We start from the raw sequence: 26,624 nt of genomic DNA, 5'->3' as shown, positions 1-26,624 counted from the left end.
CACCAGGAGACGGGGAGTTCTAGTCCCGCCTTAGGCATGAAAGCCAGCTGGGTGACTTTGGGCCAATCACCAGGAGACTGGGAGTTCTAGTCCCGCCTTAGGCATGAAAGCCAACTGGGTGACTTTGGGCCAATCACCAGGAGACGGGGAGTTCTAGTCCCGCCTTAGGCATAGAAAAGCCATCTCAGCGACTGGGCTGGGGAATTCTGGGAGTTGAAGTCCACGAGTTGTCCAGTTTGGGGCCAGAGAGCGTGTGAGCCGCCCTGTACCCCAAATCAACCCCCCCACCACCACCCCGTTTTCCTTTCTTCTGCAGCAGTCCTTTGAGAAGCAGGGATTCCACACCGGGACGCCCGCCGCCTCCTTCAACTTGCCGTCGGCGCTGGGCAGCGGGGGCCCCATCAACCCTGCCACAGCTGCGGCCTACCCCCCGGCTCCCTTCATGCACATCCTGACCCCCCACCAACAACCTCATTCCCAAATCTTGCATCACCATTTGCAGCAAGACGGGCAGGTAAGGAGGGGATCTGCACCTGAGATGGACTCGTCACCGGCTCCCACCTGTGAACCCAGAACTGTCTATAGGCTGGCACTGTGCCTGCCTGCCTACGTACCTGTCCTCTAGGTATCTGATCTATCATCCATCAGTCGGCTTGCCTGTCTGTCTATGTAACCTGCCTGTCTCTCTCTTTCTCTCCGTGTGGGTGTGCGTATGTATTGTGTACCTACCTGCCTGTTTATCATCCCTGTCTGTCTATCATCTATCTCTATTGTCCTTCTAACCTGACCTATCTATCTATCTATCTATCTATCTATCTATCTATCTATCTATCTATCTATCTATCTATCTAATCTGTCCATCTCTCCATCCATCCATCCATCCATCCATCCATCCATCCATCTATCTTATCTGTGTATATTTATATCATCTGTATCTCAGATTATCTAAGATATCTATTTCTACCTATATCATCTATCTCAGATATCTCTGTTTCTAACCACCTCTATAAATCTCTCTATATCTATATAACTCTCTCTCTCTCCCTCTCTGTCTCTCTCTCCTTCTGTCTTTCCTACCTACCTACCCACCTATCATTCTAAATCTACCTGTCTTTTATCATCTGTCTGTCTGTCAAAGCCTATTGGTCCACCCATTTCACCCTAGGTTAAGTCTGGGAAGCTTACGATATATTTTTTTTTAAAAAAAACTATATATAAATACTACAAAAACTAGAAAAAAACGCCTGTCTTAACGTTCCCATCCTTATAATGTCCTCTTTTCGTATGGGATTGTAAAACTTTCCAGAGCCGCTGGATGCAAGAATTTAACCAATATGTTCCCCCCACCCCCCTCGATTCTGGAATTCGCGGCTTGACTCGCTCCGGAGTGTGGAAGGGGATGTGGGGGAGGTCAGAGGCGCTATTGGCCTGACCCTCAACCCCTTTTCTTCCGTTTCCCCCCTCTTTTTTTCCTTCCCCCTCCCCTTGCAGAGTAGCACCGGCCAGCGCAGCCAAGGCAGTTCCATCCCGCAGAAATCGCAGGCTAACAAGTCAGCCTACAACAGCTACAACTGGGGTGCCAACTGAGGGCGCCCCCCTCTCTCCCTTCCCTTCCTCATTCTCCCCACGCCAGAAGCAGCAGCGGCAGCGGCAGCAGCAGCGACACTTCAACCAAGAGACCGGCAGAAGAAGAACGACAAGAGACCCCTCCAAAAGAAGAAGGAACGAGCCCCTGCCCCTCCCTCCACCACCACCCCCACCCCCGGGAGAGTGCCTCCCTCCCCCTGCCCCCCCGCCCCGGGCACGGCCTAGCAAAGCCTTGGGAGGCGGCCTTGCACCAGGCCAGAACGTTCCTCCCTCTTTCCTCCCCTCTTTCTTTTCATCCTCTTTTATCGTATGTAATATAGAATTTGTACCTTTTCTTTTTCTCCTCTTTCTCTCTCTCTCTCTCTCTCTTTTTTCTCTCCCTCCCTTCCCTGCGTTCATTCAGAGAAAGCCGTTTTTAGGGGCCTTTTTGTGTTTTTTTGGTTTATTTTATTTTTATCCTTTTTTTTTCCCCCTTTCTGTTTTGTTTTCTACTCCTCGACTCGCCCCTCCCACCGCCTTGCCCACCGACACCCCCCACCCCAAAAATAAATAAATGAATTACTGCCCAGCTAATCCAAAGGAGGCAAACAGCTGGAATCCCCTCCCTGCCCTTCCCGCTTCCCTCCCCTCCTCTATTATTAGGAATAAGAGCAGTAATTGATCTGAACCGCGTTGTAAGATTAATTAGTTGAAGTGGTTTTTTTTGTACTGTGTTCTAAATTTAATGGATAAATGTGTCTTGTATATAAAAATGAAAACCCCATTCTGTTTTTCTGGACGTGCAGTGGATTTTTTTTGGAAGGGTGGTTGTTTCACACACACACACACACACACACACACACACCCCTTCTCGGCCCATTCCAACTTTTGGGTCTTGAAACCAGAGGACAGTTCATTCCTTGATTGGCCATAGAACGTCTTGCTCGAATTAGCGACCATTTGAATTTACCACATACTTTTGGAGGTGTGTGGGGGGTGGGGAGGAATTTAAATCCTGGATTTTTAAAAGTTCTCTAACGGTTGTGTCCCACCCCGCCAATCTGCACGCAAAAGAAACGCGAAAGCGAGTCAGTCACATGATTTTACAAACCGTCACGGCATAACGAAGGTAAACGGCTGGCGTCCCAATTTGGTCCAGGATGGACCCGTCCCGGATCGGGCAGGGTTGGTGGGAAATTGTGTTTGTCCACAAAAAAAAGAGAAGACCAAGATGAAAATTGGGGGGCCATAATATTGATCCCAGGAGAGGAGAAAATTAGAAACACCAAACAGACCTTTGACCTTAAATTAAATGTTATACATAATTTGGGCAGAAGTTTATGGCAATTTTCTGATGGGGCACATACGATAAAACAATATTTGCTGAACGGCTTTAACAATACGAGAAAATTGGCCCTTTATAACGGGGATTTAACTAGACCGAGAACAAATCATCTATCTCTTTTTTAATCGGTTTTTGGAGAAGTTCTTGAAAATAATTTTTTAAAAAGGGGTTCCAATAGCAAATAATATGATTGCAATTGACACGAATTATGTGTAATTCACCAGATTGGAACTAAAAATACGGAACACAGAGGTTTTTAGAGGTTCGGATAAAAATTATTTTTTTAAGAAGTTCCTTTAGCAAATGGGAATGGAGGCTGTGCAGAAGCTTCTTTCCAATATTTTATTTTATTTTGAGTTTATAACTGAAAAAGGACAAAATCCTCTGATAGATAGATCTTAAATAATGGATTTTCAGCCAAATTCAGAATACCGTATTGACTGACAACTGAAATCAAGGCTTAACGGAGGCCCTCCCTTGGAGACTCGCCAGGAAATGCGGGAAAAATGGGTTTGTTTTTTAAAAGGTTTATTTTTAAGTTTGCTTTTTTTTTTCCTGACACAACAGTGTATAAAAGACAAATCTAGAGCAGCGGGATTAGCGGCTTCAATTGGCGCGGACTTCAACTCCCAGAGTTCCTCAGCTCGCTTTGCTTCGCCGGCTTTGCTTGAACTTCGCCGGCTGAAGGATCCTGGGAGTTGAAGTCTCCCAGAGGGAGAAACGTCGCTTCGAGAGTGACGTTTGGCTCGAGCGGGACGATGTAAAAAAAGGGAGGCCTGCTTTACGGCGGAAGGGGCCTTTCGCGACGGGGTGGCGGAAGTGAAAGCTGTGCTGGGAGAGAGGGCGTCGCTTTACGGCCGCTCGGCGGAATGAGCGTTTTCGACCTTTTCCGAGGCTTTTTCGGCTTCCGGAGGTGAGACACGGGGGTCCCCTGGATGGGTCGGCCGCTCTGGGGGTCTGGGGCGCGGGGTGCTCCCCCTTTCCCGCCCCAGAAGCCTTCCAGGCGCCTGCGATGGGTTGAGCCCATTCCTGGCCTGTCGCTTTCCAGGGTGGGTTGGACCACCGACTCCATCATCCCCTGCCCCGGGAGGGGAGGGGGAGCTGTGGCCCGATCCATAGACGAGCCCCCCCCCCCTTGTCTGGGAGGGATATATGTGTCGTGTGTATGTATATATATATTTGTGTATGTATGTATATGTGTGGTGTGTATGTATTTATATATATATATATATAAAGTTGTAGCAACTTTAAAAGCACAACTACAATGACGTGGGAAAATACCCGAACAAAGCTGAATGCCATACATACATACACACACACACACACACACGCACACACATACACATCACAAATATATATATATATACATACACAAATACATACACATGTGTGTGTTTGTGTAATGTGTGTGCAATGTGTATATATGTGTGTTTGTGTATATGTGTTTGCATGTGTAATGTGTATGTCTCTGTGTGTGTGTATATGTGTGTGTATTTGCGTAATGTGTGTGTGTGTGTGTGTATATGTGTGTGTAGTGTGTCTAAATGTGTGCGGTTGTATGTGTAATGTGTATATATGTGTGTAATTTGTGTGTATATGTGTTTGTAATGTGTGTATTTGTGTAATTTGTGTGTATATGTGTGTTTTGTGTAATGTGTGTGTGTAATGTGTGTATATATGTTTGTGTAGTGTGTGTTTGTATGTGTAATGTGTGTGTGTGTGTGTGTATAACAAAAATTATATGTGTGTGTGTGTGTGTGTATCATTCCTCCCTTTAACCTTCACAACAACCTTGTGAGGTAGGCTGGGCCCAGACTAATCCCCAACACACACACACACACCCCTGAGCTTCAGGATTTGAACCTGGGTCCTTCCTGGGTTGACACACACACACCCAGACCTCCTTGGAAATCAAATCCTTGTTTGCATTAGTTTTAGTCCATTTGGCCTCTTTTATTGTTTCTTTCTTTAAAAGTTCTGTGTAAAGAACGATACAGTGGGGATTTGGGGTACAATTCAAAGAATTTGATATAGATACATAGATATAGATGATAGATGGATGTTGGATGGATGGGAGAAAGAAGATAGACAGATGGATAGATAGATAGATAGATAAAGAGATGATAGATAAGTAGGTAGATAGACACAGAGATACATGATGATGGATGATAAATTATCAGTTTGATGGAGGATAGAAGGACAGATACAGATGATAGATGAATAGCAATAGATGACAGATAGATAGATAGATAGATAGATAGATAGATAGATAGATAGATAGATAGATAGATGAAAGAGAGATTATGTATAGAAGAGATAGATGATAAAGAAGGAAGGAAGGAAGAGAAAGAGAAAGAAGGCATGTAGACAGGAAGGAAGGAAAGAAAAGTAGATGGATTAGACAGACAGACAGACAAAAAGATGGATATCAGATATATGTTAGATGTATAGATAAATGACAGACATTATGTAAAAAGGCAGACAACTTGACATATAGATATAGATAGACATGAATGATAGGTAGATATCAATACCTATCTACCTCTACCATCTCTCTCTCTCTCTCTCTCTCAGGACCCCCGACCCCTTTTGGGGGAATTTCACCCGGGATGATGAGGACGATGAAGACGATGAGGACGATCTGGATTTTCAGGAAAACCAATTTTTCCCCGACGGCTTCAGTTTCGGCTTCACTTTTGAGCCAGGCGGGATTCACTTCCATGACCAATTCGGTTTCCAGGAGCTCTTCCGGGACTTTAACCACTTCTTCAATGACATCGGAACCCGGAGTCTGCCTCCCCCGTCCTTTGGTGGGTGCCCAGTTGGGATCTGGAGGGGTCCAGCGTTTTGAAGCCCTTCCTTCCTTCCTTCCTTCCTTCCTTCCTTCCTCCCTCCCTCCCTCCCTCCCTCCCTCCCTCCTTCCTTCCTTCCTTCCTTCCTTCCTTCCTTCCTTCCTTCCTCCTTCCTTCCTTCCTTCCTTCCTTCCTCCCTCCCTCCCTCCCTCTTTCCTTCTTCCTTCCTTCCTTCCTTCCTTCCTTCCTTCCTTCCTTCCTTCCTCCCTCCCTCCCTCCCTCCCTCCTTCCTTCCTTCCTTCCTTCCTTCCTTCCTTCCTTAGTTTGGTCTATTCCTTCCTACTTCCATTTCCTTCCTGTCTCTACTCTTCCCTTCCTCCCTGCTTCCTTTCTTTCTCTCTATTCCTTCCTCTCTCTATTCCTGACTTCCCACCCTCCCTGCTTCCTTCCTTTCCTTCCTTCCCTCTTTCTTACTTTCTCTCTTTATTCTTCCCTCTCCTTTCCTTCCCTCTCTGCTCCCCTTTCCTTTTTCCTCTCTTTTCCTTCCTTCCTTTCTCTATTCCTTCCTCCTTCCTTCTTTTCTTCCTTCCCTCTCTTCCTTCCATCCATCCATCCTTTCTTCTTCCTCCCTCCCTCCCTTCCTTCTATTTCTCCTCTTTTTCTTCCTTCTTTCCTTCCATTCCACCCCCCCCATTTGCTTCTGAATATGAACTTCCAATTTTCCTTTTTTTACCCAGAATTCCCTCGTTTGGAATGCTGCCCGCCACCCTCCGCCCCTCCTGCTGACAAGGGACAGACCCTCCGCAATTCGATGCTGAAGTTCCCGGACAGCCCAAGGCCCAGCGCAGACGAGCGTCCGAACCCCCCCATTTCGGGGGGACGGCCTTGGGCCCCTTTCCAAGGGGTGCGTGGGGCTGTCGTGGGCTGCGGAGGGGAGGGAGAAACTGGCTCCTGCAAAGCCCCACTTGGACAGTCTCCATTTCCTTTAATTGTCCAAACACTCCCAAGAGGTTCAATATTTTATTTCATTTTTCTTAGCAATCTGATAATCTTTTTCCCCCCTCTCTCTTTCTTCTTTTTCTGCAGTTTCAAGAGAGCCAGTCGAATGACCCCGATCTGAAAAATTCTCGCAAAGAGGACGGAGGTTAGAGGCTGAATTTTAAGGGAAGATCTAATGATAACACCACCACCCCGGGGACAAATATTTGGGGCGTTTCAGGCTCTTGTGGGATTCAGAATGGAGAGCTTCTTCCGAATATTGGCAGTTCTTTATTTTAAAGCTCTTGATAGCCGATCAATCAAGTCCTTCGTTAGGTCCCATAGATCAGCACAAGAAAGTGGAAGACAAAGGTGCAAACTCGTAAAAGCGAAAATCTCCAAAGTGAAAACATTAAAAAAAAAACTATAGATACAGGCAGGCAGGCAGGCAGGCAGGTAGGTAGATAGATAAGAGATGTATATAAAATACATAAAGGTGTAGAAACATTTTAAAACTCTAATATATACATTAATTGAAAACAATCTAAAAACAAAACACATGACAAGGGAATATAATATATATATAATACCCGAAAATACCCGAACAAAGCTGAATACCATACATGTAAGTACCCGCGAAAACTTAAGAAAACAAATATATATATATATATACACACACACACATACATACACACACGCATACATATACATAGAAAGAAAGAAAAGAGAGAAAAAGACAGAAAAGAAAAAGAGAAAGAAAGAAGAGAGAAAGAAAAAGAAAAAAAAGAAAGAAAAGAAGAAAGAAAAAGAAGAAAAGAAAGAAAAGAAAAAGAAAAAGAGAGAAAGAAAAAGAAAAGGAAAAAAAAAGCTAATATTGGGTTGCTTACACCTATTGTAATACAAACATTCTTAACCAAAATTGGTAAAATTTTGATGTGTGTATCGTCCCTGTCATTGTATTTTTTATTCTTTTATTCTTCTTGTTTTTGTTTTTGACGAATTCTAATAAATAAAACATTGGCCAGGCCTACCAAGCTACAGTACATCTTATCTGGTATGAAGGGGACTCTGGGACTCCCTGCCACCAGATACACTGCTGGCCACTTGACTGACGCAGGAGCTCAAAGAAATAAATATCTGGGGAAGGAATCTTCTCTTTGCAGCCAAACCTTTTAAAAATAACCCCATTTATGACTTCGGATTAATCATTAACCGTCCTTTTCTCACCTAATCTCACGCGGAGGGATAGATAAACGCTTTAGAACTAAATTGTCAACTCAAAAGTTACAACACCCTATTTATGCCTTTTTCCAAAGTGTTTTCGGGCAGCTCCACTCCCAAGTTTCTAGTCCTCATTGTTGCAGAACAAATGCAGAAGCTGCCTTTATTTTTATTTTTATTTTTTGTCTTCTGGCCGAGCGGCGTTATAACTTAAAAGCATTCCGGTGAGTGCTTGCACTGAAGGGGGAGTCCTTGACTTAACGACCAAGTTCTCTCTTAGTGACCAAAGGTACCTTGAAACCCCTCAGATACTTAACTGCCTGGTTTCCTGAAAGGCCCAGAGCCTTCCCACCGCAGGGTTTTGTTTAATGCTGGCAAATTCACTTAATGACCACGTTGAGTCACTTAATGACTGCCATAGGGGTGGGGAAAACCAGGCCATAAAATCGGTTTCGTGATGCTTGATGTTGACAAGTCACGCCGTACAACCATTAAGGGGCGGGGCTTCCTTACCGTCGTAACTCGAGGACCTCCCCACGTTTGACTTAACGCACCGCTCAGACTCCAAAACCCATAATGTGCCATAGTTAAAAGTTTGATATTTTTTTTTTCCTCTCCTTTTTTTCTTCTTCTCTGGATCTCATTTTCTTTTTTTTCCTTTTTTCCCCCTTTCCAGATCTCGATTCTCAAGTGACTTCCAGAGGTTTGCAGGCCATCCTTCCTCCCGCCCAGTCCCGGTCGTATTTCAAAAGCGTCTCGGTCACGAAAGTGATGGCGCCGGATGGGGTGAGCGCCGAAGGGCCCCTTATTCGGCCAGGGAGCTGGGTTGGCGGGGCTCAAAACCACGCCGCTTCCAAAACCAAAACAAAACCAAAAAAAAAAAAAAAAGCAAGTTACTAGTCCTCATGGTTTCCCTCAGGAAAAACTCCCCCCCACTTTTTTTTCTTCAAAGCCGAAAGCCGGTTTTTTCACAAAACAAAACAAACCCCCCAAGTTTCTAGTCCTCATGGTTTCCCTCAGGAAAAACTCCCCCCACACACTTTTTTTCTTCAAAGCCAAAGGCCCATTTTTTTTCACAAAACAAAACAAAAAAACCCAAGTTTCTAGCCCTCATGGTTTCCCTCAGGAGAAAAGCTCCCCCCCTTTTTTTCTTCAAAGGCAAAAGCCGTTTTTCACAAAACAAAACAAAACACTCCAAGTTTCTAGTCCTCGTGGTTTCCCTCAGGAAAAACTCCAGAAAACTCAAAAAAAAAGCCAGAAATTCAGACAAAAAAAAACAAAACAAAAAAGCCCAAAGCCCGTTTTTGTTTTGTTTTGTTTTTTTGTCTGAATTTCTGGCTTTTTGGTTTTGATTTTTTGGGGCGCCCCGGTTTTAATTCAGACGGTGGAGGAACGCCGGACGGTGCGGGACAGCCAGGGCCACGAGGAGACGGTCGTGACTCGGAGCTTGGCCCCTGACGGCAGCCTGCCGAGAGCCCCAGGTAAAGTTTTCCAAACTGCCACCCTTTATTTTTAATTTTGATTTGATTTTGGCCCCAAAGGCTTGCCAACACATGTTTCTAGTCCTCATGGGGCAACCGGTACATTGGAAAAATGTTGGCAAGCCAACGCATCAGGAAGGGGAAAAGCTCTTTAAGGAGGAAAAAAAAAAGGGAATATAAGATGAGTGAAGAATTTTCCCCCCTCCGGTATTTTACAGGTGATCCGGCTCCGTTCATCTCCGGCCCGAAGGAGACCTGAGTGACACGAGTTCGATTCTCAACAGCTTTTTCCGCCGCTGGTTCCCGAACCAATAATTCTGCTGGCAGAGAGGCAGGTAAGGACGGCATTTCCCCCGTCTTAAGCCTTGCCCAGCGTCCGTTCGAGGGAGCAGGGAAGGCTAGAGACGGCGAGTTCTAGTCCTGCCTTAGCCATGAAAGCCGGCGGGGGTGACTTTGGGCCAATCCCCAGGAGACGGTGAGTTCTAGTCCCGCTTTAGGCACGGAGGCCAGTTTGGGTGACTTGGGCCCAGTCCCTCCCTCTCAGCCCACCTCACAGGGTTGTTGTGTGGAAAATAGGAAGGAGTATGTATGTATGTATGAATAATATACGTATATATATTGTCATTTTTCCCCCCCCAGGTTTCTGTGCATTTCCTGAGTTCGCTTCTGTCTCCTCTTCCTTGATCATCGTCTTCGTAGCTTGGAAAAAAAAAATATAGGACAAATTAAAAAAAAAACTTTATTTATGCTTGAGGTTGGTCTGCGTGCTGTTTTTTTCTTCTCTCCCTTTGAAGATTTGGGGAGGGGGTCTTTCATCAGCCTTTTTTCCCCAGCAGAGATCCCTAAAAAAATGTTTTTAAATTCTCCCCCCTTTTTTAAAATCCTAGATTCAAACCCCAAACCAGCCAGAATTCCCTTCCGGGACCAACCTCAGCCCCTCCTCCCCAATGTCTCCCCGTCCCGTCCCCCGTGCCCGACTTCGGGGCAGTGCAATTCTTGCCCCCCACCCTCCAACCTGTCAGGACTCTCCTTGGGCGTGTCCTGCGTGCGAGAGAGGCCCGTGTGTGTGTTTTTACCGTTCGGCATCGCCAAGGGCAAGGCCGACGGAGAATGCCAAGGTGCCAAAATCAACCGATCGCACACCCAACCCTCCGGGGTGCGGAGGACCCTAACCCCTGTCCGAACGAGCCTCCCCCCACCGCCCCGAGCAAGTCTACCTTCCTCTCCTCCCAGGGAGGAGTCCCAGAGGCCATCTAGACCCACCCGCTGACCCGTGACCCGTTCCTCGGCCGCTTCTGCCCTTTGCCCTTACGTAACCGCTTGGTCAGGTCATTAATCAATCCCGAATAACTTAGCTATTATCCTCCTCGGTGCCCCGGCCAAGGCTTGGCAGCGGCGTATCTCTGCCTATATATTGCCCTGCGCCAGCCGCCTCCTCCGCTCCTTCGCCAGCCCGGCTCTTGCCATGCCTTACGCCCGCTGGCTGGGCACGCTTCGCACCCGTTGCCGGCTTCGCAGCCACCTCCTGCGGCAATGCCTGGCCGAGTTTCTGGGCGTCTTTGTTTTAATCGTGAGTTATTTTGGGGGGAGGGGGTCTTTTAGGTGGGTGGGAATGCATGGAATTTGACCTGGGGGGAAGGCATCTGATCCGGGGTTCAGAGAGGGGGGAGGGGAGAATTCGGCAGGTGGGTTGGTCGGGTTTGGGGAGAGGCAGTGGGGAGAGTGGGTTTGTTTGGGGGGGGGGGGATAATTTTGGAAGAAGAAGAAAAAAAAACATCCCAAAATTGAAGGTTGACGTTTGATGAAGATCGAACGTGGGAACGAAAGGAGTTTGCTGTCAAATCGAAGGGAGAGAGAGGAGAATAAAGTTATAGCAATGGAGAAATAAAATTTCCTTCCTTCCTTTCCCTTATCTGTCCCTTCTTCCCTCTCGCTCCCTCCCTTCCTTTCTTCCTTCCCTATCCTTCCTTCTTACCCTCTCTCTTCCTTTCCCTTGCTTCCCCCTTCCTTCCTTCCCCTTATCCTTCCCTTCTTCCTTCTCTCTGCCTTCCTGCCTCCTCTCTCTTCCTCGTTCCCTTCCTTTCTTCTATCCATCCATCCCTATCCCTCCTTCCCCCCTTCCCTTGCCTCTCTTTCCTTCCTTCCTTTTCCTTATCCCTCCCTCATCCCTCCATTCTTCCCTCTACTTCATTCCCCCCTCTCCCCTTCCTTCCTTCCCTATCCTTCCCACCCCTTTCCTTTCTTTTCCTTCTATCTTCCTTTCCTGTCTTTTCCTTTCCTTTTTTCCTCTATCTTCCTTTCCTTCCTTTCCTCTCCTTTTCCTTTCCTTCTCTTCCTTTCCTATCTTCTTTTCCTTTCCTTCTATCTTCCTTTCCTGTCTTTCTTTTCCTTTCCTTTCTTTCATCTATCTTCCTTTCTTTTCCTTTCCTCCTATCTTCCTTTCCTCTATCTTCCTTTCTTTTCCTTTCCTTTCCTTTTCCTTTTCCTTCTATCTTCCTTTCCTATCTTCTTTTCCTTTCCTTCTATCTTCCTTTCTTTCCTTTCCTCTATCTTCCTTTCTTTTCCTTTCCTTTTCCTTCCCTTCTATCTTCCTTTCCTCCATCTTCTTTTCCTTTCCTTCTGTCTTCCTTTTCCTCCCTCCTTCCCTCCCTTCCTTCCATTTTTGAGTAGCCTCTGCCAGTTTTTATGCTCCTTTTTAAAACAAATCCCAGCGCTGTTTGCAGCCTTCCTTCCTTCCTTCCTTCCTTCCTTCCTCCAGCTCTCTCTTCTCTGAAACATATAAAATGATCAAACACGCCACTTTCCACCCAAAGACGGTTGAGTCAAAACCAGCGTGCTTTTGGTAGGCGTAAATAAACCTCCTTTTGCACAACTGGCGTGTTTCACACCGGCAGCCTATCCTGACCTGCCAAGTTATTTATTTGCTTGGACGGGATATTTTGCCCTCTCTAGTGCACCTTTAACTCAAAGTGCAAATATTCAGTTGTCTTATAAACAGCTGCAAAGCAGACAGGAATAACGAAGGCCAGGAAATCTCCAGTCCTCATTTAGGGACTGAAGTTACAACGGCACTGAAAAAAAAAAAAGGGACTTTTCTTCACACTTACGACCACTGCTGAATCTCCCTGGCCAACCTGGTCAAAATTCAGACGCTTGGCGACTTGTATTTACGACGGCCGCAGTGTCCCGTGTGTGTGTGTGTGTGTGTGTGTGTGTGATCTCCTTTTGCAACCTTCTGGTGAGCCAAGCCAATGGGAGAGGCCGGATTCCTGATGTAATAACCGCAGGGATTCACTTCGCAAAGGTCGTAAACTGGGGCAAAAACTCACTTAACGGCAGTCTGGCTTAGCGAGGGGAATCGGGAGCTCCCGTCGTGCTCCTAAATGGACCCCCAGCCTAATTGCAATACCTGTGATTCCTGCCTGCAAAGGGAGCGAGATCAAAGAGCAAGCCAATCTGCGCGGCTAAAGGAAAAGTAGGTTATTTATAAGTGTAATAAGCCTTCGTCCCCGCGGCCTAGATTTCTCGCGGCGGGGAGTTGTCGGTATCTAGGTGCTTCCCGAGCCTTGACCCCCTTTGCGGCTGTCAATCACCCCGGAGGGAAAATTCCTTTGGATGCGGAAAGTGTTTCTGCTAATTCTTTGCACCACCCAGCCCTGGAGTGGTTGGAGGAGCGCGTCCCTCGCACTCGCAACCGAGAACGGGGAAGCCAGGCGATCCGGTTTGGCCTCTTCTCTGCCAATTGGGCCAACTTGGCTCCGTTGACCCGTAGGCTCATTCCTGGCTTTTTTTTTCCCCCTTCGGGTCGGCACCTCGTTTTGTCCTTGGTGTGCCGGGCATCGATTGTGTCCAAGATGCCCGACGTGGTCAGCGCTGAGCCCAAAATCAGCGGAGGCAGGAAGGAGAAGCAACGGGGCGGAGGGAGGGAGGGAGGGGAAGGGGAGAAAAAAAGGAAGAGAGAAAAAGAGAGGAAGGAAAGGAGAAAGGGAGGGGGAGATGGCAACGATGGAGGAAGGAATAGAGAGAGGAAGGAAGGAAAGAAAGGAGGGAGGAGGGAGGTGATGGAAAGGACAGGAAGGGAGGAATTAGGGAAGGAAGGAGAGGAGGAAGAAGGGAGAGAGGAAGGAAGAGGAGGAAGGAGGGGAGGAAGAAAAAGGAGAGAGGGAGGAGATGGAGATGAGAGAGGACGGAATAGAGAGGGAAGGAAGGAAAGGAGGAAGGAGGGAGGGAGGGAGGGGAAGGGGGAGAAAAAAAGGAAGAGAGAAAAAGAGAGGAAGGAAAGGAGAAAGGGAGGGGGGAGATGGCAACGATGGAGGAAGGAATAGAGAGAGGGAAGGGAAGGAAGAAGGAGGGAGGTGATGGAAAGGACAGGAAGGAAGGAATAGGGAAGGAAGGAAAGGAGGAAGAAGGGAGAGAGGAAGGGAAGAGGAGGAAGGAGGGGAGGAAGAAAAAGAGAGAGGGAGGGAAGAGATGAGAGAGGAAGGAATAGAAAAAGGGAAGGAAGAAAAGGGTGGGAGGGAGGAAGAAGGGAGAATGGGATGAAAAGGAGAGAGGGAGGAAGAGGAAAAGAGGGAGGGAGGGAGGTGATGGAAATGACAGAAGAAAGAAATAGGAACAGGGAAGGAAGAAAAAAGAGAGGAAGAAGGGAGAAAGGATAGGGAGGGAGGAAGAGAAAAAGGAAGAAAAAGAGGAAGGGAGGAAAGAGATGGAAATGATAGAGGAAGGAAAGGAGAGAGAAGCAAGGAAGGAAAGGAGAGAAAGAGGAAGAAAGAAGGAAGAAAGGATGAAAGGAAGGAAGGAAGGGAGAGGGGATAAGAAGGAAAGGAGGGAGGGAGGGTGATTTAACAAGGAATGTGTGGGAGTCAAGCCAGTCCTAATTAATTTCAATTTTTCTTCTTTTTCGAGGTCATCACGCTCAGCGCCTCGGCCCAAAACGTCACCAGCGAAGGGACCAAAGGCAACTTTTTAAGTTCCTCCTTAGCCAGCGGGGTTGCTGTCATGGTGGCCGTGCACGTCTCGGGGGGCGTCTCAGGTGGGGCCCCCTGCAAACCCCTCTGAAAGCCGGCTGGTTGGGGAGTCCTGGGGGTCGAAGCCCACCCCCCTTCAAGGGACCAAAGTGGGAGAATATTGCAATAGTTGATGACGATGTTGGTGATGATTGACCAAAACCTTTCTCTTTCTCTCTGTCTCTGTCTGTCTTTCTCTCTTTCTTTCTCTTTCTCTCTCTTTCTCTTTCTCTCTCTTTCTCTCTTTCTCCCTGTCTTTCTCTGTCTGTCTTTCCCTTTCCCTTTCTTTCTTTCTTTTTCTTTCTCTCTCTTTCTCCCTGTCTCTTTCTCTTTCTCTCTCTCTCTCTCTTTCTCTCTCTCTCTTTCTCTCTGTGTCTGTCTCTCTTTCTCTCTCTCTCTTTCTCCCTGTCTCTTTCTCTTTCTCTCTCTCTTTCTCTTTCTTTCTCTCTCTCTTTCTCCCTGTCTCTGTCTCTCTTTCTCTTTCTCTTTCTCTCTCTTTCTCTCTTTCTCTCTTTCTCCCTGTCTCTCTCTGTCTGTCTTTCCCTTTCCCTTTCTTTCTTTCTTTTCTTTCTCTCTCTCTTTCTCCCTGTCTCTTTCTCTCTCTTTCTCTCTCTTTCTCTCTTTCTTTCTCTCTCTCTTTCTCCCTGTCTCTGTCTCTCTTTCTCTCTCTTTCTCCCTGTCTCTTTCTCTTTCTCTCTCTCTCTCTTTCTTTCTCTCTCTCTTTCTCTCTCTCTCTTTCTCTCTTTCTTTCTCTCTTTCTCCCTGTCTCTGTCTCTCTTTCTCTCTCTTTCTCTTTCTCTCTCTTTCTCTTTCTCTCTCTTTCTCTCTCTTTCTCCCTGTCTCTGTCTCTGTCTCTGTCTCTGCCTCTTCTCCTAGGAGGACACCTGAACCCGGCCTTCTCACTCACCCTGTGCCTCCTGGCTCAGTTTCCCTGGTGGAAACTGCCCGTTTATTTTCTCATCCAACTCCTGGGGGCCTTCCTGGGGGCCGGCACTGTCTACCTCCTTTATTACGGTAACCAGATCGCCTCGGGGGGGGGCCCTTCGGGGTCACAATGGCCGCCCACCCGGGGTCCTGCAGAGGCCAAAGCCAACCAAGCTTGGGTGATCTTGGGGTCAAAGGAACACCCTGAGGACTAGTCGCTTGAGGAAGCTGTTCTGAGAATCGATAACAGCCCTTCCCATTTCATCCGGCTGCGCAACCCTCTCATGTCACACGACCTCAAAGCCCATCTTCCACGGCCGACTGGGAAGGGGACCTAGGATTAATTTGGGTTTTTTTTTTCCTCTCTCCCACCAGACGCCATCTACAGCTACAGCAACGGGACCCTGAGGGTGACGGGGCCCCGGGAAACGGCCTCCATCTTTGCCACCTACCCGGCCCCTTACCTGTCGATACCCAACGGGTTTTTTGACCAGGTGAGGTGAGCTGACATCTCCTGCAGGCTGCGGGGATCTCGGTTCTCCTTTGCATGCTCACCCAGATCCTCCCTTCCTCCTTTATCCCACCCTTCTCCTTCCCTCTCTCCCTGCCTTTCCCAACATCCTCCTTTCCTTTCCTCCCCCTTCCTTCCTTCCTTCCTCCTTCCATCCCTCTCTCCCTCCTTCCATATCCATCCTTCCTTTTTTTCTCCCTATCCCTCCCAACATCCTTCCTTCCTTCCTTCCTTCCTTCCTTCCTTCCTTCCTTCCTTCCTTCCTTCCTTCCTTCCTTCCTTCCTTCCTTCCTCCTCCTTCCCATCCTTTCTCCCTCCTTTCCTCTCACCCTCTTCTTCCTTTCCTTTCCTCCCTCTCTTCCTCCCTTTGTCCCCATTCCCTGAGGTCCCCTCTTCCTTCCTCTGTCATTTCGATCTCCCTCCCTCCCTCATTTTCTTCCTCTTTTTTGTTTCTTTTTTCTTCCTCCCTCCCTCCCTTTTCTTCCCATCTTCCTCCTTTCGTCTTTCTATTCCTTCCTTCCCGTCATTTCCATCTCCTCCCTCCCTCTCCTTTCCTTCCTCTTTTCCTCCCTTTTCCTTTCTCCCTCCCTCCCTTTCCCTCCCATCCTCTCACTCTTCTTCCTCCTTTCCTCCTTCCTTCCCTCCATTCCTTCCTTCCTCTGTAATTTCCATCTCTTTCCTTCCTCCTTTTCCTCCCTTTTTCCTTTCTCCCTCCCACCTTTCCTTCCCATCCTCTCCCTCCTTTCCTCCTTCCCCTCTCTCCTTTCCTCCCCTCTCTTTTTCTCTTTTCTTTCTAACGCCCTCCCTTATTTCTCCCTCGCTGCTTCTCCTACCTGTCCATTTTTGGCCTTCCCAGGTGTTGGGCACAGGTATCCTCGTGATAGGCATCCTGGCCATTATCGATGCCCGGAACAAACGCATCCCACCCGGACTGGATCCGTTAGCCGTGGGCCTCTTGGTCTTCGCCCTCAGCGTTGCTATGGGCGCCAACTGCAGCTGCGCCATCAACCCGGCTCGGGATTTGGGGCCACGGCTGTTTACCTACGTCGCTGGATGGGGTCCCCAGGTGTTTAGGTGAGTGTTGTCCAGGGAGTCTACCGGTTCAGACCGGTTCTACAGAACCGGTTGTTACGATTCTGCACAGTTCGGAGAACCGACAAACCTTGTCCCTGACTGGCCTTCGCCCTCCCTTGGCCAGTCGGTCCTTATCGCACATGCCCAACATCGCTGACTGCATTCTCCCCCCGCCCAGTCACTCCTTAAGGTGTTTCCCCCCCCCTCCCGACAATCAGCTGACTAGATGACCTCCAAGGTCCCTTCCAACTCTGTCAATCCCTTAATTTTAAAATTTCCATCCCTGAAGGCTTTCAAGAAGAGACTAGACCGCCGTCTGTCAGAAATGGTGTAGGGTCTCCTGCTTGGGGGGGTGGGGGTTGGACTAGTTGATCTCCAAGGTCCCTTCCAACTCTGTTATTCTGTTATTCTTCCTTCCTTCCTCCCTCCCTCCCTCCTTCCTCCTTTCCTTCCCTCTCTATTCCTTCCTCCCTCTATCATTGCCATTTCCTCCCTCCCTTTCTCCTTTCCTTCCTCTCTTTTCCTCTCTTCCTTTTTTTCTTCCCCTTTCCTTCCCTCCCTCGTTTCCCTCCGTTACTTCTCCTTCCTTCCTTCCTTCCTTCCTCCCTCCCTCCCTCCCTCCTTCCTCTCCTTCCTCTTTCCCTCTCTCCCTTCTCCAACACTGGAGTTTTTCAAGAAGAGACTGGACCGCCATCTGTCAGAAATGGTCTCCTGCTTTGGGGGGGTGGGGGTTGGACTAGATGACCTCCAAGGTCCCTCCCAACTCTTGTCAATCCGTTAAAGGTTGCCTGTATTTGCCGCTCACCCTCCTCTCTCTTTCTTTTTGGCTCTTCCAGTGCCGGACATTGTTGGTGGTGGGTTCCCATTGCGGCCCCCATGTTGGGAGCCACAGTCGGGACAGCAGTCTATCAATTCGGAGTCGAGTTTCATCACCCGGCAGATCCAAAAGAGTCGGAAAACCCGATCCCGGAAAAACTGGAACTGGGACGGGAGAAAGAAATGGACCTTCCTGTTTATGTCGTGAACACCTATGCTGAAAAGTGGACAGGTACTGGCCTGGAGTCTCACTTGGCCGCTCACCCCCAAAATGAAAAGCTCTGACCAGGACGCTAAGAGAGGCAATTTCCTCCTTCGTTCCTTTTGGATATATCGTGGGGTGGGTGGGCGGGCACATCTTCCTAAATTTGGGGTTTTGTAACCATCAACACCTTGAGGGGGTGGGGGGAGATTGGAAGGGCGGCTGAAACAGACGTCGGGTATCTGAGGAAGGCGCCCCCGCATGAAGAACATCCTCGACTGCCAAAGACGGCGTTGGGCCCAAGCGGGGCCTTTTCGGTGGCGGCCACTTCACTGCGTACAAACCAGCAAGAATTATTTCGCTGGTCCCGTTTTTGGGGTGAAAACGGGGCATCTAAATCCCCGAGGCCATTCCAAGTTTCCAACGAGCATCTCTGGGTTCCGCCAACCCACGGCTACGTCCGTTCTGACCTCGGCTTCCCCCGAAAGCGCTAAGCGGACTCTTTGTCCCGGCAAAACCCCTTTTACTAAATGAAGGTGAATTTCTTGCGTTCACCCTTCAGGCCAAAGGCCTGGCCAACGGTCTTTCTAGGGTGTAATTATAAGCACCGACCTTATCTAGCTGTCTCAACTATTTCCAAGCGCAGTGCTGACAAGGAAGGCCTCGGCACAGAGTCTCCGAGATGCACAGACAGATCTTCCCACGGCTGCAAGGAAGGAATTGTTTCCTGCAAAAGCCCCCCTCCCCTTTCGCTCCTCTTTTAACCCCCGTGGGAGGGGCCATTCACCATCCGCCTGAGCTTTTACTCCTGGAATCAACCCTTGTTCCTTAGCTGTTCCCTTCATCTGGCAGCTCTGTGCATGAGCACACTAGGAACAGGCTCCAGCTGTTCTTCTTCCACTGATCTCCGACTCGAAAAGCAGCTGATAACTGTCGGACAGCTCTGGTCCCATCTCTGCCTCTGACGCAGAGCCCTCGTCCGAGCCTTCCTCAGGCTCCAGGACTGGACCAGTTCCCCGCCCCCGCTGCCCCGCCCTCCGCACAACCTCCTCGCTGTCGGAATCTGCTGCCAGCGCCGCCAGCTGCCGGCAGGCCACAACAACGTTGCCAGTGTCTTCCTGGGAAAACCGGCACCAAAACGGGCACGATTGGGCAGGCTAAAACTCTTCCCCCCACCCCCACCCCCGCGCTCCGATTTCCCGGGATGGTTAAGACGTTGCCTCCTTTTTCGTGTCGTTAAGAGGAACGTCGGAGATCTGAGCTGAGTATCTTTGGGAGGGGGGTGGGGGTGAGGTCTCCTAAAGCGCCCGTGTGTCGGAAATAAATTATTTATTTTCACCTCAGCATGTGGCAACAAGTCGTCCTTGACTTACAACCATTTGTTTAGTAACCATTTTGAAGTTTACAATAGGCACGGATGGTCGCATCCCCCATGGTCGTGTGAGCCAAATACAGGGGCTGGACAACAACTGACTCGTATTTATGACGGTCGCAGCATTCCCAGGGTTGCGTGATCCCCTTTTGCAACCTTCGGACCCTACAAGTCAAGGGGGAAAAAGCCCCGATTCACTCAACGACCGAGTTATTGACTTATCGGCGGCGATTCTCTTAACAACGGTGGCAAGGGAGATGGTAAAACTCACCCATACTTAACCGCAGACATTTTGAGCTCGATTGTGGTCATAAAGTCGAGGACTCTCCGTATTCGCCCTCGAAGACACGGCCCTATTTGAGAAGGGAAGTCGAATGGGGAAACCGTGAAAGCAACGCTCGGGTCTCCCCTGGCTGGACCCACACATTTCAGGAGCTCCAAGTTGAAAATTAAACCGCGGCTGCGACACAACCATTGTGTCAATGCGCAAGGCCGCAAAATGTCGCATCCGACGGCCTCCGGGAGGGAATAAGGAAGAGAAATAAGGATATAAAATGTAGGGTAGAGCCTGTAACCCAGATTGCCAGCTGCCTGGTTGGTTATTGCTGGCAGACGGATGCAGGGCTAGATCCATCTCCAACCGGTTGGGTAAAGCAATTTTCAGGAGACAGAAATCCTAAGTGAAGCCTCTTCAGCCAGGAGCAACCTACCACATAAGTGGAAATAAGTCCCTCCCGCTTTTTAAAACCTTTTTTATTGTTTTTTTATTTATTTTTATTTTTTATTGTTATTTATTTTTACTGTTATTTATTTTTACGGTTATTTATTTTTATTTCATTTTATTTCATGCAATTTTATTTTTATATTATTATTATTTCCTGAGCTTTTGGGATGCTTCTGGTTGGCTCTCTGAGAAGTAAAGATGATTTATTTTTATTTTTATTTTTATTTTATTTTATTATTTTATTATTTTATTTATTTTATTATTATTATTATTATTATTATTATTATTATTATTATTATTATTATTATTATTATTATTATTATTATTATTATTATTATGCACAAGAAACAAAAACAACCCCTTTTCCGTGCTGGAAATCGTCAGAGTGGTGAGATTTTATTTTTTGTTTATAAAGTAGCTGGCACACAATTGCCACGTTCCCTAAATGCACCGTGGCATCGTGCCTCCCCCGCCCGCCCCCACAAAAAAATATTTATTCTCAAGGCAGGCTTATGGGGCGTGCCCCATTCCTGCCACTAGAGGCTCCTAAAATTGTGGGGTTTTGTGTGTATGTGTGGGCTTGTGAGCACAAGAAAGGCCCTTGGAATGTGGACTAGCGACTCCGGGCAAGGCCCGGCCTGTCTGGGTGCCGAGATCGAGACCTGCTCAGCCTCGAAAGTTTTCCCAAAACAACGGGCGAAGAAAATAAACCTCTCCGTTGGAAAGCTAATCTTTCTAGTTTTTGTTTCTTTGCAGGGTTGTGGGTCTTCCTGCAAAAAGCATACACAACAGCAGCAAAACTGCAAAGATGTGTCTTTCTCCAAAGCTAACAAGTCCTTTTGCCTCTCTAGAGTCTTCCTTTCTTTTTCTTTCCTTCCCTCCCTCTCTCCCTTCCCTCTATTTTCCTTCCTTCCTTCCTTCTTCTCTGCCTGCTTCTTTCTTTCTTTCTTTCTTTCTTTCTTTCTTTCTTTCTTTCTTTCTTTCTTTCTTTCTTTCTTTCTTTCTTCCCTTCCTTCCTTCCTTCCTTCCTTTCTTTTCTTTCTTTCTTTCTTTCTCTTTCTTTCTTTCTCTTTTTCTCTTCTCTTCCTTTCCTTCCTCCCCTCTCTTTTCCTCCCTTCCTCCTTGCCTGCCTGCTTCCTTCTCTTCCTTCCTTCCTTCCTTCCTTCCTTCCTTCCTTCCTTCCTTCCTTCTCTTTCTTTCTTTCTTTCTTTCTTTCTTTCTTTCTTTCTCTTTTTCTTTCTTTCTTTCTCTTCCTCCCCTCTCTTTTCCTCCCTTCCTCCTTGCCTGCCTCCTTCCTTCCTTCCTTCCTTCCTTCTCTTTCTTTCTTTCTTTCTTTCTTTCTTTCTTTCTTTCTTTCTTTCTTTCTCTTTTTCTTTCTTTCTTTCTCTTTTTCTCTTCTCTTCTTCCTTTCCTTCCTCCCCTCTCTTTTCCTCCCTTCCTCCTTGCCTGCCTCCTTCCTTCCTTCCTTCCTTCCTTCCTTTCTTTCTTTTTTTCTTTTTTTCCTTTCTCTCTCTCTCTCTCTCTCTTTCTTTCTCCCTCTCTCCCGTCCCTTCCCTCTATAGACTCTGCACCACCCTGTGATTTTATGTATTTCAGATACTGTCCTTACAACAGTTCATTTAGTGACCGTTTAAAGTTACGGCATCCCGAATAAAAAGTAACTGAGGATCGGGGGGGGTGTTTCACACTTACGATGGCGACAGAATCCCTGTGGCCACGCGGTCAACATTCCGGCACTTGGCCAGCTGATTCACACTTACGATGGTCGCGGCATCCCAGGATCACGATTTCCCCATCGCCGAACCCTTAACAACCGTGTTACAACCGCAGGGATTCACTTAACAACGGTGGTCGTAAAACTGGCCCAAGCTCCCTTCGCAAATGTCTTATGTTTGGGGCTCCAGCCGTTAAGAAAACATCTTCACCTCTTAAAGAGATTTTGCCGCGAATACCGGAAAGAAAAAAAAGGAAAAAAAAAAGGAGATTTGGCAAAGGTTTGTTTTTATAGGCGGGGAAGAAAAAAAAATGCAGTTTAAAGGGAAAAAGTTTTGACTCCAAGGCCTCCCAGCATTTTCCAGCAAAGGCAAAGCATTATTTTACGCTCCCCAAAGCAAGAAACTTTCCTGTGTAATGGATTTTAAAAGAGGGGGGGGAAAAGGAGGTTTTTTTTTTTTAAATAGAAAGGTTCACCCTCTTTTCGAAGAGCCGTTTCAAGGGTTCTATTTAAAGGTGGTTTTTCTGGAATGTTTGCTAGGAAACCTTGAAAAAAAAGGCACAGCAAGCGGCGTTAAAAAAATATGTTTATTTTACTGATTTAATTCTTCATTCATCGCCTCATCTTCGACCGCCCATCTCGCTTTTTAAAGGGATTCTGGGAAGTTGGAAAAACAGGGATGTTTTTAAAAAGGGGGCAAAAACAGACCGATCAATGCAGATTAGTTGGGGATGATGGGTATTTTAGTCCTTTATCAGATCAGGAGGGAGCCGTTTGCAAAGTTTTGGGTTTAGGGCAAGCTTTACCAGAGCTAAAAAAAGGCTCAGCCTAAAAGCAGATTATTTTAGGGGTGGGGAAAAAAACAAACCAATATTGGCAGAGAAAAAGGAACAAAATCTATATAAAAGCTGAAGTTTGCAGGAGATGCAATCCAGGAAAAAACACTAAGTCCTCGTGTTACGACCACATCTGAGAGCAGAATTTCTGCCGTCAATCACAGCCGTGGTTTAAGCTGAGCCGCCGCCGCCTGTCCGGGTTCAATTTTAAAACCATTTTTAGAATGGTTGTTCAGTGGAAACCTGCGCCTGAAGTCGAGTCGCGGGATCGCAAGTCGAGTCACGCCGTCGTAAGTGCGAAGCCAGCTGAATGGCCCTTTCAGGCCAATTTTTCCTGTACCAAAGAGCCCAAAGTTTTGTTTTCGTTTTTTAATTGTTTGGGGGGGGGGGGAGGAGAAAAAGGAAAATGAAAAAAAAAAGAGAAAAACGGTTTTGTTTTTTTCCCTCCTTCTGCAATAAAATACGGCTAAAAAGCGGCAGAACCTCCATGAAAAGGCACAGTCTATCTTGAAAGGGCCATTTTATATATATATATATATAATGCAATCAATTATATATAATGCAGTCTTCCTCTTCACGGTTTATGTAGGGCTGTTGTTTTAATTGTCCGTTTCAAGGAACCCCACCCAGGATCACAAGACAGGAAACGAATGAATGAAAAGCCTGGGAAAATGGGGTAAGCGCAGGGTGGGGCAGCCAGGGCCCGAATGGATGACCTCAGGGGGATCTATGGGGAGGAGGGGGGAAATGTGGTGGAGATGAGGTAGAGAATGGGGAAGCTGGGGTACGACGGGACGACCTCGGAGGGCCCCCCTCCTGGATCGGAGGGTTTGGGAGTGGGGGGGTGAACGGGCTGAAGACAAAGGGGGAGTACGTGGCCGCTAGGGTCCGATTAGATGGCCTCGGAGGGACACAACCCCACCACCCCCAGCCCTCCCAAGTCTGGATTTCCGAAGTTACGGATGGGTGGGTAGTTTCAACGGGCTGGAGACTCGGTGGAGAACGGACCAGTTGGGGGGGTCCGACTGGATGACCTTTGGGGGGACACCCTTGACTGGGTGAGTGGGTGATTGGGAAACTAGGGTGGAGACTGGGTAGAGAATTGGGGGTCCGACTAGGTGACCTCTGCGGGAGACCAATAAGGCTTGTATGGGCGGTGGGGAGAGAGAACGGACGACAGACTAAGCGGAAACGTGGCAGCGGGGGGAGGGGTCCGGCTGGATGCCCTCGGAGGGGCCCCCTCTCCAAGGCTGGATTGGCAGGGGTGTTGGTGTTGGGGGTGGGAGTGGGGGGCGAACCGACTTGAAGGCTGGGCGCAGAACGGGAAACGGGGCAGCGGTGTGTGTGTGTGTGTGGAGGGGGGTCCAACTGGATGACCTCGGAGGGGCCCCTCCCAGGCTGGATGGCGGCAGGGAGACCGGGAGGGAGGAGGGAGGCTCCCCCTCCGCCGCCACCCGGAGCCTCTCGGGCGAAGCGCGGCCCCCGCCCGCCCCTTTCATCACTTCCGCCCCTCCTCGCTTCGCCTCCAGCCGAGCCAGCCGGGGCGGGGAGGGTCTGGGCTGGCCGGGCCGAGGGGCGCGGGGACCCACCGCCGGCCCTGCCCGGGATGGAGCGAAGCGGAGGCGGCGGCGGCGGAGGAGGAGGCGGCGGAGGCGGAGGAGGAGAGCGAGCCTCCTCGGCTCCGGGGCTCCGTCAGGTAGGCGGCGGGCGCCGGCTTGGCGAGCCACCCGGGCGGGGAGGGATGTTGGGGGAGGGGGCTTCCTTAGGAGATCGGCCGGAGGGGATCCGGCCGGAGGGTCGTGAGGGGTTTGGATTGCGGAGAGAGGGGTCGATCGAGGGGTTGGATGGGGAGATCAACTCAGGGAGCGGATTAGGAGATCGATCCAGAGGTCGGATGGGGAGATCGATGGAGGGATTGGGATTAGAAGTTCGATTAAGGGAGTGGAGTCGAGCGATCGAGGGGTTGGATCGGGAGATCCATTGAGGGATTGGATTAGGAGATCGATCCAGAGGTTGGATCGGGACATGGATTAAGGGATTGGATTAGAAGTTCGATTAGAAGTGAGTGGATTAGAACGATCAAGGGGTTGGATCAGGAGATCGATTGAGGGATTGGATTAGGAGATCGATTGAGGGATTGGATTAGGAGATCGATTAAGGGATTGGATTAGAAATTCGATTAAGGGATTGGATCAGGAGATCAATTGAGGGATTGGATTAGAAATTCGATTAAGGGATTGGATTAGAAGTTTGATTAAGGAAGTGGATTAGAAGTTCGATTAAGGAAGTGGATTAGGAGATTGATTAAGGGATTGGATTAGGAGATCGATTGAGGGATTGGATCAGGAGATCGATTGAGGGATTGGATTAGAAGTTCGATTAAGGGATTGGATTAGAAGTTCGATTAAGGAAGTGGATTAGGAGATTGATTAAGGGATTGGATTAGGAGATCGATTGAGGGATTGGATTAGGAGATCGATTAAGGGATTGGATTAGAAATTTGATTAAGGGTACGGATTAGAAATTCAATTAAGGAAGAGGATTAGGAGATTGATTAAGGGATTGGATTAGGAGATCGATTGAGGGATTGGATTAGGAGATTGATTAAGGGTACGGATTAGAAATTCGATTAAGGGTACGGATTAGAATGATCAAGGGGTTGGATTAGGAGATCGATCAAGAGGTTTGATTGGGAGATCGATTGAGGGATTGGATTAGGAGATCGATCAAGAGGTTTGATCGGGAGATCGATCAAGGGATTGGATCAGGAGATCGATCGAGGGGCTTCATTAGGACGGCGCTTAAGGGATCGGTTAGGGCATTGCTTGCTAGGAGTAATCGATTAGTAATCGATTAGGAGATGGATTATTAAGAGAATTGGTTGGATTGATTGGGGTTGATTGGGGAATTTATTGGGGGGGGTTATTTTATTCGGGGATTGGTGGGCAGAGGGGTTTGGGGTTCGATTAGGGGATGGCTTATTAGGGAGGGTCCCCCTCCAGCACTCCAGGGCCTGCCCTGGCTTGGCTGCCCCCCAGCTAAACTCCTCCCCCCTCCCCCCTGAATTGATCAATGGATGGATTAGCTAATTGATTCTAGGTTACGGGGTGCTCAACCCCCCCCCACTCCTAGCACTCCAGATGCGGGACCCCGATTCGCTCGTCGCCTGACAAAACTTGTGCTTTTCTGCAAACGGACCGGCCTCCTCCTCCTCCTCAGCTCCCATCATCCCCAGCCCAAGCCCCATGGGCATCGGGGCTGGGCCCCCAGACTCCTCAGCCACCAGTGTGGGAACCGGGGAAGAGGAGCCCCAGGAGTGATGGGAGATGTAGTCCAGCCCAGCTGGGACAGGCAAGGAAGGGCATGGAGGCCTGCTTGGTTTTTCCTGGGGACAAGGAGTGTGTGTGTGTGTTTGTGTATGTGTGAGGGAGACCCCCTTCCCCCCAAAGTGTGGGGAACAAACCCCCTTCTGGCCTGGATCCCTTTCCTCCCTTTAAGTCTACAACGTTCGAAAGAAGGTTTGTTCTGACTTGTAGTAGCCACAATTGTGTGCCTTGGGTTAGATTCCCCCCTCCTCCCAGTTGCTGGTACTCATTGGTGTCTTAAAATATATTTATTATTTACATTCCAAAAAGCAACCTTGCAACTTCAATACCCTAGATCCGTTTTGGGGAGTCTTCCAATCAAACTCAGTAGCAGGCAACCTGGTTCAAAGCCTGGAAAACAACCAGGATTCTAGGTTAGGTGAACTAGAGAAAAAACTCCAGAAAAAGGGGAAATATTGAATCCTGGTTTGTTTGTGTATTTGTACTCCGCCTTAATGGAGTGTGATGTGGCGGATCCGTCCTATTGCAAAGAGTCAAAAAAACCTCTTGCAAACCTCTTTATGTTTCTCAAGAGTTGAAGAGCTCTTTTTGCAAACATAATTATGTTTTTAAATTCTGTTCCTTGGCTGGCCTGGTGTTTTCCGTTGACGCTTCCTAATTTTATTTCCAGCCTCTTTTTTTTTTTTTTCCTTTCTCCCCCACCTCTCTTCTATCTTCCTTCGGGATCTGCCGAGAT

At 48.3% G+C, this 26,624-nt stretch overlaps 3 protein-coding genes across 9 annotated transcripts in view; all 3 read left to right on the top strand.

Moving 5' to 3' along the window:
• UBAP2L (ubiquitin associated protein 2 like) overlaps positions 1-2,357 on the top strand; it is a 37,896-nt gene extending 35,539 nt beyond the window's left edge. For all 6 annotated transcript variants that reach the window (XM_087913896.1, XM_087913899.1, XM_087913898.1 and 3 more), the window contains 2 exons: positions 317-514; positions 1,492-2,357. In XM_087913896.1, coding sequence (XP_087770022.1) covers positions 317-514; positions 1,492-1,587 — 294 coding nt within the window. In that variant the 3' untranslated portion in view covers positions 1,588-2,357. The remainder of the gene's footprint in view (positions 1-316; positions 515-1,491) is intronic.
• Positions 2,358-3,683: 1,326 nt separating this feature from the next.
• On the top strand, positions 3,684-10,134 carry HAX1 (HCLS1 associated protein X-1). 2 transcript variants are annotated; one of them, XR_015739713.1, is made up of 8 exons: positions 3,684-3,824; positions 5,486-5,721; positions 6,441-6,607; positions 6,790-6,847; positions 8,579-8,688; positions 9,284-9,383; positions 9,602-9,718; positions 10,023-10,134. XR_015739713.1 is itself a non-coding variant. In XM_087914213.1 (8 exons), the coding sequence occupies exons 1-7, from the start codon at positions 3,781-3,783 to the stop codon at positions 9,696-9,698; spliced, it is 804 nt and encodes a 267-aa protein (XP_087770339.1). In that variant the 5' UTR covers positions 3,693-3,780; the 3' UTR covers positions 9,699-9,718; positions 10,023-10,134. The 2 variants fall into 2 exon arrangements, 1 of the variants encoding a protein (XP_087770339.1); XM_087914213.1 differs by having other exon boundaries at positions 3,693-3,824; positions 9,284-9,397; positions 9,624-9,718.
• Positions 10,135-10,832: 698 nt separating this feature from the next.
• The window catches only part of ATP8B2 (ATPase phospholipid transporting 8B2), a 49,822-nt gene continuing 34,030 nt past the window's right edge, over positions 10,833-26,624 (top strand). Inside the window, 5 exon segments of the mRNA XM_087913931.1 lie at positions 10,833-10,953; positions 14,289-14,415; positions 15,266-15,403; positions 15,689-15,807; positions 16,681-16,898. Of these exon segments, the coding sequence (XP_087770057.1) occupies positions 10,849-10,953; positions 14,289-14,415; positions 15,266-15,403; positions 15,689-15,807; positions 16,681-16,898 (707 nt within the window). The 5' untranslated portion in view covers positions 10,833-10,848.

Source organism: Pseudonaja textilis, chromosome 16 (assembly GCF_049901715.1).
Source record: "Pseudonaja textilis isolate UNSWEBS1 chromosome 16, rPseTex1.2, whole genome shotgun sequence".
In the NCBI taxonomy this organism is placed as follows: Eukaryota; Metazoa; Chordata; class Lepidosauria; order Squamata; family Elapidae; genus Pseudonaja; species Pseudonaja textilis.
Note: the sequence above shows the minus strand (reverse complement) of the source record. Positions and strands in the feature narration are given on the sequence as shown.

Excerpts from the sequence above, each read along its gene's own strand:
- HAX1 (XM_087914213.1), top strand. The coding sequence starts at position 3,781 with ATGAGCGTTTTCGACCTTTTCCGAGGCTTTTTCGGCTTCCGGAG. Across the intron at positions 6,848-8,578 it reads TTCTCGCAAAGAGGACGGAG|ATCTCGATTCTCAAGTGACT; the intron begins GTTAGAGGCTGA and ends CCCCCTTTCCAG. Across the intron at positions 8,689-9,283 it reads AAGTGATGGCGCCGGATGGG|ACGGTGGAGGAACGCCGGAC; the intron begins GTGAGCGCCGAA and ends GTTTTAATTCAG.